The sequence below is a fragment of the Geospiza fortis genome, unplaced genomic scaffold (genome assembly GCF_000277835.1).
Source record: "Geospiza fortis unplaced genomic scaffold, GeoFor_1.0 scaffold506, whole genome shotgun sequence".
In the NCBI taxonomy this organism is placed as follows: domain Eukaryota; kingdom Metazoa; phylum Chordata; class Aves; order Passeriformes; family Thraupidae; genus Geospiza; species Geospiza fortis.
Window position 1 is genome coordinate 157,273 of NW_005054493.1, and position 13,537 is coordinate 170,809.

Consider the following 13,537-nt stretch of genomic DNA (forward strand, 5'->3'; position numbering starts at 1 on the left):
AGGGAACTAAAAGAAAGGAATTGAAATTTTAATTTCATATTGACCAACCAGATAGACCAAAATAAATATCTAATCCTTTCTCTAAAAGTTCTTTCATTCTATTCTTGTTGCAAGTAGATTTACATCATCAGTTTGCACAGTCTTAAAGAAAAAGTTCTACTTGTGGAAGTTGGACAAAATGTGATCCTCCCACACACAGAGGGAAATCTGTTGGAACAGTTCATTAAAAAAATAAATCAGCTCTTTTAGCATAGGTGGGAAATCTATCTATCACAGGATTTTATGTGATGTAGGGAATGTTTCTGGGTTTCCATCCCAGCCATGGGATACAGCTGCACTTGTTCACTGGGAACAGGAGGACAGCTCTGCTCAGTCTGGCATGCTGCTGGGGTACCTGGCTCCTGAACTGCCTGTCCCATGTTCCCTCATTAACTGGGAATTCTGTACAGCATCTGCCCTGCTTGGCAGGTGTTTTATGAAAATATCTGTCCTGCACAAACAATACTTGCTACAGTTTGTCTTAGTAATTGGAATTTTCCTCCCTGCTGGGACTTGATAGCTCTTTTTTTTTTTTTCAATTCATTTGTTGGTTGGTATCTAATTTTTTGCTTTGCTGATCTAATGGCCTTTTGGTGTAGCTTGGGTTTTAGTCAGTGGTCAGCAAATATCCTTGTTTGTAATAGGGACTGGCAAGTGTATGAATTATTTAAAATAAAGACAGGTTCAGAAACTGGTGAGCAAAAGGCAGCTGTCTCTTTAAAGAGTGCAGTTTGATCAGAGCATCAGCCCCATCCCCTGAGGACAAAGGCAATTTTGATTTGTGGGGCCCAGGAGTCCCTCACTTACCAGGATTCGTCACTGCTCGTGCATGTGTAAACCTGCAAAACGCTCTTTTGTGTGGAATAAACCTTACACTGTAAATCCTGCACGATTAAATGTGACCCTTCATAAAGTCACAGCAACGAGGCTTCACTGCAGAGCCAGCTCACTGTCCAGGCAGGGCAGAATTATTTCCCATTTAGCTTGGTTTTATTTTATTTTTTTGTTTTAGATAAATAACCACCCATCAGTGTTGATGGCTTGGTTTTTATTTTTTTAGATGAATAACCACCCATAAATGCTGATGGCTTGGTTTAATTTTTTTTAGGTAAATAACCACCCATCAGCGCTGATGGCTTGGTTTTAATTTTTAGATAAATAACCCCCCATCAATGCTGATGGCTTCTTTGAAGCCCCCAAGATTGCTGCTGTGTCCTTACCTGTGTCTGTGGCAGTGGGGGCTGAATCCAGCAGGGCTGTGGCTGTGCTCGGAGCTGAGGAAGAGGAGGGATTCCCCCTGTCCTGGTGCTGAGGAAGAGGAGCAGTTCCCCGGCCGTGCTGCTGTTGGCAGCCAGCAGCAGATTCCATTATTGCCGATCAATGCCGCCGCCACGCAGGAGGAGGGGAGAGGGAGGGGTGGGAGCTTCCTATTCACACATTGATCAACCTGCCATTGCATGAACAAATTCATTGCAAGGAAGGCTGGGATGCTGGGATAATAGCTGGAGCAGGAAGGGGCTTGTAAACAGGGGAATGCAGGCTCGTTACTAGTGGGGAGGGGATTTAAATTGCCTCTGAGCTTGCTGGGTTTTTTTTTTCCCTAGCATAAAGCACAATACCTGAGCCTTCAAACAAAGCCAACACTGTGAGGAGTGGTAGGGCTACATTGCACTTAGCTGATGAGCTATTGTGCTGACTTATTTGAGCTACTTCAGCACTGATGTGTTTTTACTTAAGTTGATTCTGTCATAACCTGCTGCCTCTTCTGGATTTTGAGACCTCAGTGTCCTCTGCTTCCCTTTTTTGCCTTCTCTCTGTTCCTGCTTGGACTGAAACCTGCCACAAAGGGACAAGTCCAAGCCCCAGTTGCTGCTCCCACCCATGCCTGCCGTGGCAGGGGTAGGGTTGAGAGAACAGGGCAGATCAGGCTCCCATGTTTGCCAGTGTAGGCAGTAACTGGAGGACTGGAATCCCAAGACCATCAGCTCCTCCCCATCCTTCCTACCCTGCTTCGTTCACTTTCTGTGTTCTGTATGGAAAAGTTTTCTGGCTGGAGAATAAGTCTGCTTTCTCCTGGGCATGTGGCTGAATGGCTGGATAGCAGCACAGAAGATGAGAAAAGCCTTCTGTCGTTCCTTGGTACGGTAGGGTACAAACTGCATTTTGGGGGTTTGAACACTTTACTGGGAAACGTTACCACTTTTGTGCTTAATTTCTTTGGTCTTTCAGTTACCTGACTTTATTTCCTTTTAAGAGCTTTTAAGTGGTGTGCAGTGTTAACTAAACTTGGTTACAGCCTGTTTGAAATAGTTACAAACACACTGGGTAAGGGTTACCTTGTAAATGGGCATGTGCCCTGCAGCCAATGAACTGAACTGGACTAAACAATGTTATTTACTGCTCTGGCTTTCTTCTCTGTGCCTTTTGACAAGCTGATCACTGGGCTCAGTCCACTTCCTCTCATTTCTGTCAGCTTGCCTGACTTTTGAACTGTGTGATGGTAGCAAGATAAATCAGGGGAGACTGCTCAAAGTTTTTCTTCTTAAGAGAAATGTGCAGATGCATTTAGAATAAAAATGCCCAAGTGGTGTCTTAACTCTGGGACCACGTTCAGGGTTCACTGGCACCTCTTGGATGTCTGCAGTACATTGTGTCTTTTCCTGTGTCCATAACAATAATTCCTACTGCTCAGGGACAAAATCCTGCCACAGAGCAAGAAGTGCTGAGGCTGGGAGCAGCTTTCTGGGCCATGGAGAGGAACAGGCAGGAGCTGTTGAGCTTTGGTGTGTTCAAGAGGCAGCAAGCCTGTCCCAAAGGATTGCTTTTTAGAGAATGCCTCTATTCACATCCCTTTTACAGACAGTAAAAAGATTGGTTTGGAAAGCTGTGGCTCAAGGCTGTTGTTTAATAACGAGGACAATAAATATTGATATCATACTAATGTGTGTTTAAATCATAAGCCTCTAAACAAATTAGACTGCAGGAACAAGTTACCATGCCTCAGCTGATCTGTGTTAATTGTCTGTGTGCAATCTCTGCTGCAAACACAAGGTAATTTGAATTAGCAGGGGCAGTCCAAGATCATTAGGAACTAACGAGGACATCAGCATCTCCAGGTCATGGGCAGCAGCTCCTTGTCTCTGCTTTTGTGCTGGCACTGTTGTCCAGGCAATTTGTTTGGCTGTGTGTGGAGTCAGCCATTAAGGGAGGTTTTAGAGGGTACTGCATGGGGAGGTCAGAAAGGAGTAAATATCCCAAATTTTGTACAGCCAGGCAGAGGATGTGTTGAGCAGTTTAGGGACGTGCATCTGCTTCATTTCTGACTTGGTTTGCAGAGCTGGAGGATTTGTTCTTCTGCTTCAAAGTGAATGCATCAGTGTAAGAACAGCTGATGTTGTACTCACTCAATGCCATGTACAGTTTCCTCCAAACTTTCAGGGAAAATAAATTGTGGGAGTTTATACTTGAAACCCCCAAATTATTCTCTCCTGTGATATGTGTGCCTTTTCTTCCAGCCTCCTCTAGTGTTCCTCTGCTTCACATGTTAGATCTTGTCTTTCAGACTGTAAAATCGTTTAGGAATCAATGACTTAAGAATCTTTTAATTTACTTTTTGTATCATTTAGGTTGCTTTCTATGCACCTTCCATACTGGGCACTAATTCAATTACACCTTTTTTATATTGCCAGCACAGTGCAAGTGTGTAACACCAACAGAATTGCCTGTCTGTAAATTAAAAATCTTTTCTAGTTACCTGGATCATCTTCCAAGACTTATCTGATCGGTTCAATCCCTAGTAAAGCACAGTAGCTTCTTTTCAAACCCCTGCTAATGGACTGGGAGAGTTGTTGATCATAGTTTGTATCTAGCAGTTGTTTGATGCTGGAGTTCTACAGCCAGTGAGCTTTGCAGGGTTCCCTTTGTATTTCCCTTTCCAGGCTTGGCAGCTTTTGTGCACTTCAGTGTGCTGAAACTTGGTTGCATTCACTCTGATGTATCTTCTTGTGATTATTTTCCCCCATCTGGTTGCCTTGATAAATGTAGAAAAGCTATCTCTGCAAATTTCCATTTCTTCCTTTAAGTTATACCTTGCAGGATTTGCATAATGTATTTTAGTCAGAATACAAACTTGGACTTCAGGACTTAAAAGAGATTAGGGGGGTTTGAGTTTGCTTTTACCTTAGGTTTCTTGTACAGGCATTTAATGAATTTTTTATGACAATCTGTGGATTGGGCCCAAGTCTGAATTTTCCCCAAGTGAGCAAAATGAGAGAGAATGCTTATTGTAAGATAAAACACTAACATTTTTATTTACTTTGATATGAAGCTTCCTATTTCACTAGGTAATCCCCATCAGAAAAATGCTGTTGAGACACTTCTTCCTCTTCTTGTTCTTCCTTCTATATCTGCAAATAATTCCTACCTGGTGTGGCTGTCCCACAAAGCTGGGAGGTTTGTTTAGTGTCTGCTTCTCCCACCTGGAGAAAAAGCTCTTCACAGTGAAAATACAAATTTCCACCACAGCAAGTGTTTCAAGTGGCCACAGCACCCAGCAATAGGAAATTTAGGTGAGCCCCCAGAGCCCTGTGGTGACCAGAGGGCACTGAGGCTGCACCACTGTGGCAGAGAGGTTCCCTTCAAAGGAGGGCACCCTCACCACTGCTCCATGTAGTAAGAGACACCTGGCTTACACAAACCTTCCTCCTGGCCTACAGAACAAGCTTTGGTGTTGCTGAGGGTAGAGAGTGGCTCAACAGGATGGGAGAAGAGACCTACCTGTACCTGCATTGTATCCTTGGGCAGTTCCCTCCTCAGAGGCATCTGCCGCTGCAGAGTAATTGGCTCAGCTAATTAGGAAATGACTGTTGCTATGTAGTGTGTAAATAGTTATTTGGATAAATACTTATTTCCATAAGTATTACTGGTATCACCAAGATATCAGGTGATAAAAGTGACCCATTGGGATGTTTACAACTCATTTGTTTGATGGTATAGTGGAAAGTGTCCCTGCCTGGGTGATCTTTATGGCCCATTCAATCCCAAACCGTTGTAAGATTACACAATTTTTTGTTGAAGGCTGAAATGGGGAGAAGCTGTCAGGTGGGCTTTCTTCCCTTTTACCTTTTTTTTCCCTTTTCTTCCCAGAAACAGACAGGCTGAAAATGCTTTCAGGTTGTTTTGATGGATAAACAATGTGATCTGTAGCCTTGGTCCCTGAGAGTGAGCAATGCAGAAAGCACTTGTAATTTAATACTAAGCTGATGAGAGGTGCATTGATTTTTGCAGCAGGTGAAGATTATGCAAGAGTAGCCTCAAGCATTACTAGTGGAGCAGGGGAGGGAACTGTCTTAATTGTTTGCCTGGTGGTGACAGTATAGATTTCTTTCTCAAGACTCAGCAAAAATGCTGTTCTACAGGCATCATAGCAAGTTGCTTCAGCTTTTGATTTCCAGTTAATATATCCTGACAATTTTGCTGTATTTGGGTCTTCCTTTTCCTAGGGACTAAGTGTGTCTATTTGCTCTTGTTTTTTAGAAGGAGAAGAGAGGGAAAGGTAGTTTTTATTTTTAGTTCACTGCAGGCATCTAGTAAATATTTCATTTTCCCTTCCCCATTTGGTACACTTCTGTGATGGTGTGAGAAAAGAAACTCATTTTGCTGATGAAATGCCAACATTTTATTTGCAGAAAAGTTGGATTGCTGCTGGGGGGATGTTGGGGAGGAGAGGGAAGGCAAGGGGAGCCAGGCACATTCCTTGTGGCAGCTTTTCAACTCCATTCAGTTTAAAGTTAAGCTCTTCCCCAAGCTGCCCCTCCTGCAGAACGTGTTGTGGAAAATAGTGAGGAATTAGTGCTGGTGCTTCCATTTATGACTCAGCAAAGTTAACAGAGTGTTTTAAATTACCGGGGCAGCTTTGATGTGATTTCCTGCGCGTGAGAAGCGGAGGAAGCCAAACCTCTTACGTTACTGCTTCCTAGTCAGAGTGAGATCAAAGGTGCTCACTCTAGCCCTGTTCCAATGGAATAATACATCAATCCCCTTTGCCTTTGTTACATGGACATGGGAATGGCAGAGACAATTCTTTATGTCCTACCTAGCACAGCTCTGGGCAGAGCAGTACTTACAGGTGCTGCAGAAAATAAAGTTTCCCTTCATCTAGGCCAGGGAGGCAGCTGGTGATAGGAAAGTGCACCGTCAGGTAAAACTGGCAGCACTGCAAAGGCTCCTGAGCCGCTGGGTCTGACGGACTCAAATACCTTGGGCTGGACTGGCCCAGCTCCAAGTGCTTTGTTCTCCAAGGGTGCCCTGATGGGGACTTACCCTGCAGCTCTGGAGCAGGTGATGCTGTAGCAGAGCCGGAGCTGCTCCGGAGGAGGAGGAGGAGGAGGGCTCTCCCCACAGGCCATCTCTCCCTTGCTGCTCCCGCTGGCTCTGGCGGGCCGGGATGGGCTCGGTGGGTGCGGGCAGGGCTGGGGCATCGCCCCGCAGCCGGCTGTGCCTCGGTGGAACGCCGCGCCTGTGTGCGCTGGGCTCTGCCCGGTCCCCAGGCTGCTCCCCCTCTTAGCACTCCTTTCCCCAACACCGAGGGGCTCGATGTCAGCAGTTTGCTTTTGTTAGAAAGATAAATATCTACCGAGTGAGCCACTAATACTGCAGGGTCCGGATTCCCTCGCCTCTCCTCCTCTGTGCTCCATTTTGTCAGTCTCCAAGCATCCATGGGAGAGACGTATCATAACTCTGCTGAAATCAAAATCCGGCGTGCAAAGGCATCACAAGTAATGCTATCCCTGAAGAAAGCTTCTCTCCTTTTTTTTTCCCCCGGCTCTTTGGAGGAAAACGCCGCTCCCGTGGCACCAGCTGGCTGTCTCTCCCCATAAACCTTGCTTTTCGCTGCTGTGGATCAGGATGCTCAGGGAAAATTTCGGCAGCGGAGGGAAGCCGGCAGTTGGGCGTCTGTTAATAGCCTGAAAGTAACTAATGAGGATGTGCAGCCGGAGCGATTGATTGAGGAGCTGCAGTCAGTCCTGGGCGCTGCTGCTGCTGCTGCTCCTCCCGCTGCTCCCCGCCAGGGAGGGAGCCTGGGGGGCGGTCGGAGGCACCCGCGGTCCCTCCGGGGCCGGGCACGGATCCCCGGGGCCGGCAATGGAACTTGAAACTGCATCTGGCTCTTGAAAGGAGAACGGCAGGAGTCAGAATGTCCCTGCCTGGAGTCACGGCTTGCTCTTTAAGGTTCAGAAGATAACAATGGACTTTCTGCTAGGAAGTGATTTTTTCCCTCCCCGTGTCGGGGGGTGTTTTGTGAAGCTGGATTCCTTAAAGTCTGGCAATTGAGCTGGAGATGGGCAGCACTTGTGATAAAGGTATCTGTATGCATACATATGCATATCTAGCTCTATATGAAAATGCATAGATGTGTGTTTGTGGAGAGATTTTTAATGTTCTGTGTACTTTGTTATGCTATTATTCCAGTATTTGTACTAGTCAAAGACTAGTGCAACTTTTATGAATATTCGTGCTCATCAGATCAGTCTGCATGGATTTAAGATGCCAAAGTCGTGTCTTAGTAAGGTCATACAGCCAGAACAAGGAGAAGTTGACCTATTTTTTTTTATCTGCAGAGATATATATGTCATATTATCAGGCACTTATAAGTCTTCTGCTGGTTGCATGCTTTGAGCAAGTAGTGGGATCATGCACGACCAAACTTTGACCTTTGCTGAATTACATTCAACTGGGACTAAAACTGAGCTTCCCTGGGTCTTGGATGGAGTTTTCTTTTAATTACTGCACTGCTTACATAAAAAAAAATTCAATCTAAAACAAAATAGATTTAAGTTCTCTGAATACTGTCTCTCAAGCAGTAACAGAATATTAAGTATGTCCAGGTATTGATCTTTACCAGCACTTTTTATTTTAAACTTCCACAGTCAAATCAGATTCACAACCTTAAATCCGCCAGTGAAAATGCCATTGTAGTTTAGCAAGTGAATAAGATACAGGTAAATAGAGGTGGGTTCATTCAGCAGCTTAGTAATGCACTCAAAACTTTCCTGAGGCTCCTGTCCTAGAGAGCACAAAGCCTGACTATTCCCCACCCCCGGGCACCCATTCACCACCTTCTTCTTCTCTTCCTCAGAGGTCCCAGCAGAGAGATCTCCTCGCAGACGGAGCATCTCGGGGACCAGCACCTCTGAGAAAACCAACTCCATGGATGTCCCGAACACTTCTCCTTTCAGAGTACCAGTAAGTGTGCCTGCCCTGCACAGGGGCATTTGTCTCATTGGATGGGAGGAGGACATTCAAATATCACAGGGTACAGCCAGGCTGCGGGAGCCTGGGGGCACAGGAATATTTGGTTAATATTGCCAGTTGACCAAAGGTTTTGCTATCATATATTATCAGTAAGATTCCTGATGTATCCCTAACTTGCTCCTTTTCATTGCCTTGATGTAAAGTTGCAGATAGAGAAACATCAGTGTTAATGTAGGCAGCGACCTATATAAATACTTTTGAAGTTGCCTCCAGGGATTGCATTCCATATTCAACCCTGACAAGGAAACAAGTTCCTTTAGGTTGGTTATTTTTCCCTCTTGCCAGTGAAGTACATAGAAAATTGAAATGATTTTATAGTTTATTCAGAAGCTGATGAAATTTCTGCAGGTGCTTCAATTCCTCTTTAGCTCTTTGGGGTTTGTCCTGGGTTTGGTTGGCTGTGAGTGTGCATGAGAGTGGTTCAGCTACAGCCTGGGTTTTGCTTGGGCAGTCTTTGATCAGTGTGTCCAGGAGCATAAAGGCATTTCTATTACAAGACTGAAGACAAATCATGAAGTTAAAAGGAGATGCCCAATAATTTTCAACAATATTTGTTCATGTTTTAAAATATCTAACTTGAATAATGTGAACGTTTTCATGCCCTCCTTTACTTTTGGCAAGCAATCTTCATACTTCAGAATAAATCTTGCATCGTGTCATTTTAAAAATAAAATTAAAAAACAGCCAAAAGATTTAATGAGAGTTATTTAAATTATTCAAGTGTTAAGGTTGGTCAGAGTGTATAGAATATATGGTGTTTAAAGTAACCTGAGAATTCATGATATATTGGAATGCAGAAAGGGACCAAGGAAGCAGTGAATGCAGTGGGTATCCTTACTTGGGCTCTTTTCAGAGTCATAGAATAATACAGATTGGAAGGGACTAGACAGTCTCCAGAGGTGCTTTCCCACCTGAGCTATTCTGTGTTCTGTGAAGGATCCTCTGTCACTTCAGAGAGCTGTTTTCTGGATGGTACTTGGGGAAAAAAGGGCCTTGATCTAGTTGTATGTGAAGTTGATACAAGAATATTCTGTTATGTCAAGTTCTGAGATTTTGATACCGAGTTCCAGGAAGATTTCTGAACTCTGAGAACCTTCAAAAGTCTTATCCATATCTTCATTTATAAGAAATTCTGTTTTCTTTGCCTTCATCTATAAGTAATAGCCCAAGCCTTTAGATGTATATGTACTTTGTAGTAGCCTTTGTCTAACAAGTGTCAGAAGTGTTTGATGACTATCTGTATTTTTTATTTTATATGCTCCCTTTTTTTCCTCATTTTTGTACCATTCCTTTTAATGATGATCCTATCTCTTAAGTAATGTTTTAATGGCTCTCTAATTCTTCTCTAATAGTTCTCTGATATTTCTTAGCTCCTGTTCCCTTTCAAAACAAGAACCCTGCAGAATGTTTCTCATTTCCCCTGGTGGTGTGTTGTGCTTTTAGGACTCTGGCAAATAGGCTCAGGAAGCAGTACCTGGCTGCTTTTCTTGGGCATAAACCAGCAGAGAGCTAGAAGCTATTTGTGCCACGTGGAGCTGGGTTCTGCTGCTTTGTCTGCCTGACCACCTGTACACCCAGGAGCATAATGCACCCTCCTGTCCTCCTCATGGGGACAAGGCTTCTGGCTTTGGAGGTTTTGTTCTGAGTAACCCATTTATACCCTGGTACTCCTAAATGGGGGCTGAGATCACCCTGTTTTAAAGCATGGCACCTTGTGAGCTATTTGAAAGAGCAAGCTGCAATTAGAAGTCAGCTTTCTTAACAATACAGATGAGCCCAAGCCAAAATTGCTGAAACCAAACCCACTGTTAACTTGGTAGATTGGCACACACCTAATAGGTGGCTGAGAAGAGGGGAGGAATCATGTTCCTGCCTTTGTCTGATAATAAGAATTTCCCAGCTCTCAGAAGGAGGAAAGGTGACTTGGGCACCTCGTGAAAGTCTGTCTTGGATCAGTGATCTGAGAAGAGCTGCAAGTGAAGGATGCAAAAGATGGCTTCAAATTTGTGTCTGTGAGGTTGTCCCTAATTGACAGGGATTTATTCTGCATATAAAGGAGATTAATAGTTAAAAGAACTTGCTTTTTTGTTTTTCCAGGCTTTGTCACCTACAGTGCAGGCTGGAGGGCTCCAGGCAGCTGCAGCATAGTGCTGTCTCAGTGATTCTTCCCCTGGCCCTGACTCTGTGCCATACCTTGTCTACTCACTGCTTGGATTTCTAACAGAAAGCAGCTTAAGGCAGGGGACAGCTTAACCTTCTTCCATCCTGATGGAAAATTATGCTGAGACTTTCATAATAAGTTGCTTTTACAGCTTTTTAAGTTTGTCTCTCAGAGCAGCTATTTAAAAGCTGTCTTCTCAATAGGACAGTGGCTTCCAGCATGTTCTGTGCAGGTTCTTTCCTTTCAAGCACAGGCAGTGGTACTCACTCAGAACAAGGCATCTGTTTTTTTAATACTGCTAATTGGCATTGCTTTAGCATCTGGAATTTTGATTCATAGCAGCATAATTGCCTTTAAGCAAACATTTCCTTGACAATGCATTTTTTAAGTCGTCTCTTCAGTGGCGGTGGTCAATGAGGGATTTGTTTTTAAGGGCTGATGTGTAAAGTTTGGGAAATTTGCCTTTTTTCCTCCTGCATGGGCACTGCAGAAAAATATGTGTATTTAAATTTACTAGTGTGTGAAAAGCAGAATTTCAGTAGTTACACTCCTTTCTAGGATGAACCACTACATGGACCAGCATGTCCTACGTTTATGAGGGTGGTGAGGCCCTGGCACAGGCTGCCCAGAGAAGCTGTGCGTGCCCCTGAATCCCTGGCAGTGTTCAAGGCCAGGCTGGATGGGGTTCTGAGCAACCTGGGATAGTGGAAAGTGTCCCTGCCCACGGCAGGGGGTTGGAATGAGATGATCTTTAAGGTCCCTCCCAAGCCAAACCATTCTGTGATTCCATTATTTGTTCTGGTTATCTCCTACCAAGGGGAGTAAAGAGTATTCTGCAAATGCTGACACTGCACAACACATACAGAGAAAAGAGCTCTTGGTGCTTGTCCTTTCTTTTTCTTCCCCATTGCCTCAAATTTTCTTATCTGCACTTGAAACATTAGTCTCCATCTAAGTTCAGCTGTGTACATTGATGTTTGACAATTTCCAGGTGTGTCAGGAGGAAATACTGAGAAGGAAGGGAAGGGCACAAAAGGTAGCAAAACAGAGATGAAGAAATGTGTCTACTCACATGTATACAGACAGAAGTGTGCTGCTTATAAATACACATATAGAAAAAGTCATAATTTTAATAATAGATATTATTTCACTGAACAAGCAGGGAGGCAGAGGGAGCTGGCTCCCAGTGGGATCTGTGACGCATGGGTGGGCGAGAGAGCAGCTTTTCCCTTCCCACACACACCATGTCCTGGCACTGCCTCCTTCCCCCTGCGTCCCCTTCCCTGCTGGGCACTGTGCAGTCCCAGCAGCACTGCTGCAGCCTGGCACATTCCCTCACTGCTCTGCAGTTGGAATTGGGTAAATAAGGGACTGTCCACATCCTCAGACCTCCTGCAGGATGGAGAGGAATCTCTAAACTCACCCTTCATACTCGCGCTGCGCTCTCCACTTTTGGCTCAGAGTTGTTATTACAAATAATATGATTCATCCCTGTCTGCTGGCTGATGGGGAGAGAAAGATGAGAAAGAGGCAAAGGAACAAGTGTGAATGAGACAGGAAAGCCAGAGCACAATCCTTGAAGTAAATACAATGATTTTTATAGGAACCCTGATGTAGGATACTTGCAGATTGCCTTCCTTGGTTTGTTTCTGGCCGAGGGTATAATTGGATCTATGGAAGTGCTGTCTGCCTCTTTGCTCTTTAAGAGTACTGCTAAATGGAACAGAAGACAATGCAGCCAGCCCCAGTGAAGGTCAAAGCTTGATGAGATCTCGTGGCTGCCCGGCCTCATCTTTTATGCAGTCAGCAAGATTGTTGCTTCTCCAGAGCACTGCTCTGCTCCTGCTGTGCTGCCAGGGTAGGACAAGGCTGAGCTGTGCTGCCTCTGTGACCCTGTGGCATACAAATACATATTTTTGATTCTGCATCAGCACCAATGCATAGATGGAATTGTTGATTTGCATCAGTGTGAGGCACCACAGCATCCCCCATGAAAAACGCTGTGCTCAAATCTGTTCCCTCAATAGAAATTTACATTTTTCCTTCCACTTTCTACTCTTTACTTCCTGTGACATTTTTGTTTGAATCTGCTCCAGTTTTTATCACTTGCCTGTGCTGTGATGCCTTAGATATGCTGGCTATTCCACGAATTCTGTGTCAGAAAGCATAACTGGGTGACTGACTATCTCCAGGGTGCTGACCACACTTTCATGCATATCTTTATTCTGAGGTAGTGCTGCTCATAGGCTCTGTAACCTTCACAGTGTCTTGCTGCCACAGCAGATTTGTTCATTACATCAAACTTCAGTGTTGCAGCAGTGATGGGGGTGTCCAGGCTCTGACACTGTCTGGTGGACCTCAACAGCATGAGCATTATTCTCACGTTTGGTGTAAACCTGATTTTATCCAATTCCTTTTATTCCTTAGTTACTGTAGGGGAGCTATGAATGTACACAGCTTTAAACACTGCTCACATTCCAGTTGTCCTTGGCTTAGTAGTATTTAAATATGCACCAACTCATTTTATTCTTCACCTCCAAATCATGACTTAGTCAAGTTATGCAAAGTTTAATTAATGCATCCTCTGCAAATGAGTCCTTCTGGCCCTTTTATCACTTTTCTTGCTCTTGTGTTTTTAATTCCCTTCAATTGATTCTCCCAAGTTCTGGTACTGAAGTTCACAGGAATGTGTGTTACCGGTTCCTAATTGCTCCTAACCCTTTGTGTTGTTTCTCTGTCCTCCCTGGCCCTTGCTTCACCTCCTAATTTAATATAGCTCAGTGTAATTAATGTGCTGTTTAACTTTGCTTCCAGATGATTAACAAGGATGTTAAGCAGAAGCAGTCAGGCCACTATCCCCACCACATCCCATTGGACCCTTCCTTCTGCCTTGATACCTTATCACTTGTGGTAATTACTCTTTTCAGATATTCCTGCAGCCATTCCTCAGGTTCATGTTACGAGCTTTAGCAAAGCTCATTTTTAATAACTTGTTTTGTAATTAGCATGTGTGCTGCGTTATCA

The 13,537-nt window shown here is 44.3% G+C and overlaps 1 protein-coding gene across 1 annotated transcript in view; it reads left to right on the forward strand.

The window, feature by feature from the left end:
* The first annotated feature begins 1,736 nt into the window (after positions 1–1,736).
* The window catches only part of RASAL2 (RAS protein activator like 2), a 54,014-nt gene continuing 42,213 nt past the window's right edge, over positions 1,737–13,537 (forward strand). Inside the window, 2 exon segments of the mRNA XM_005428605.2 lie at positions 1,737–2,178; positions 8,177–8,283. Coding sequence (XP_005428662.1) covers positions 2,073–2,178; positions 8,177–8,283 — 213 coding nt within the window. The 5' untranslated portion in view covers positions 1,737–2,072.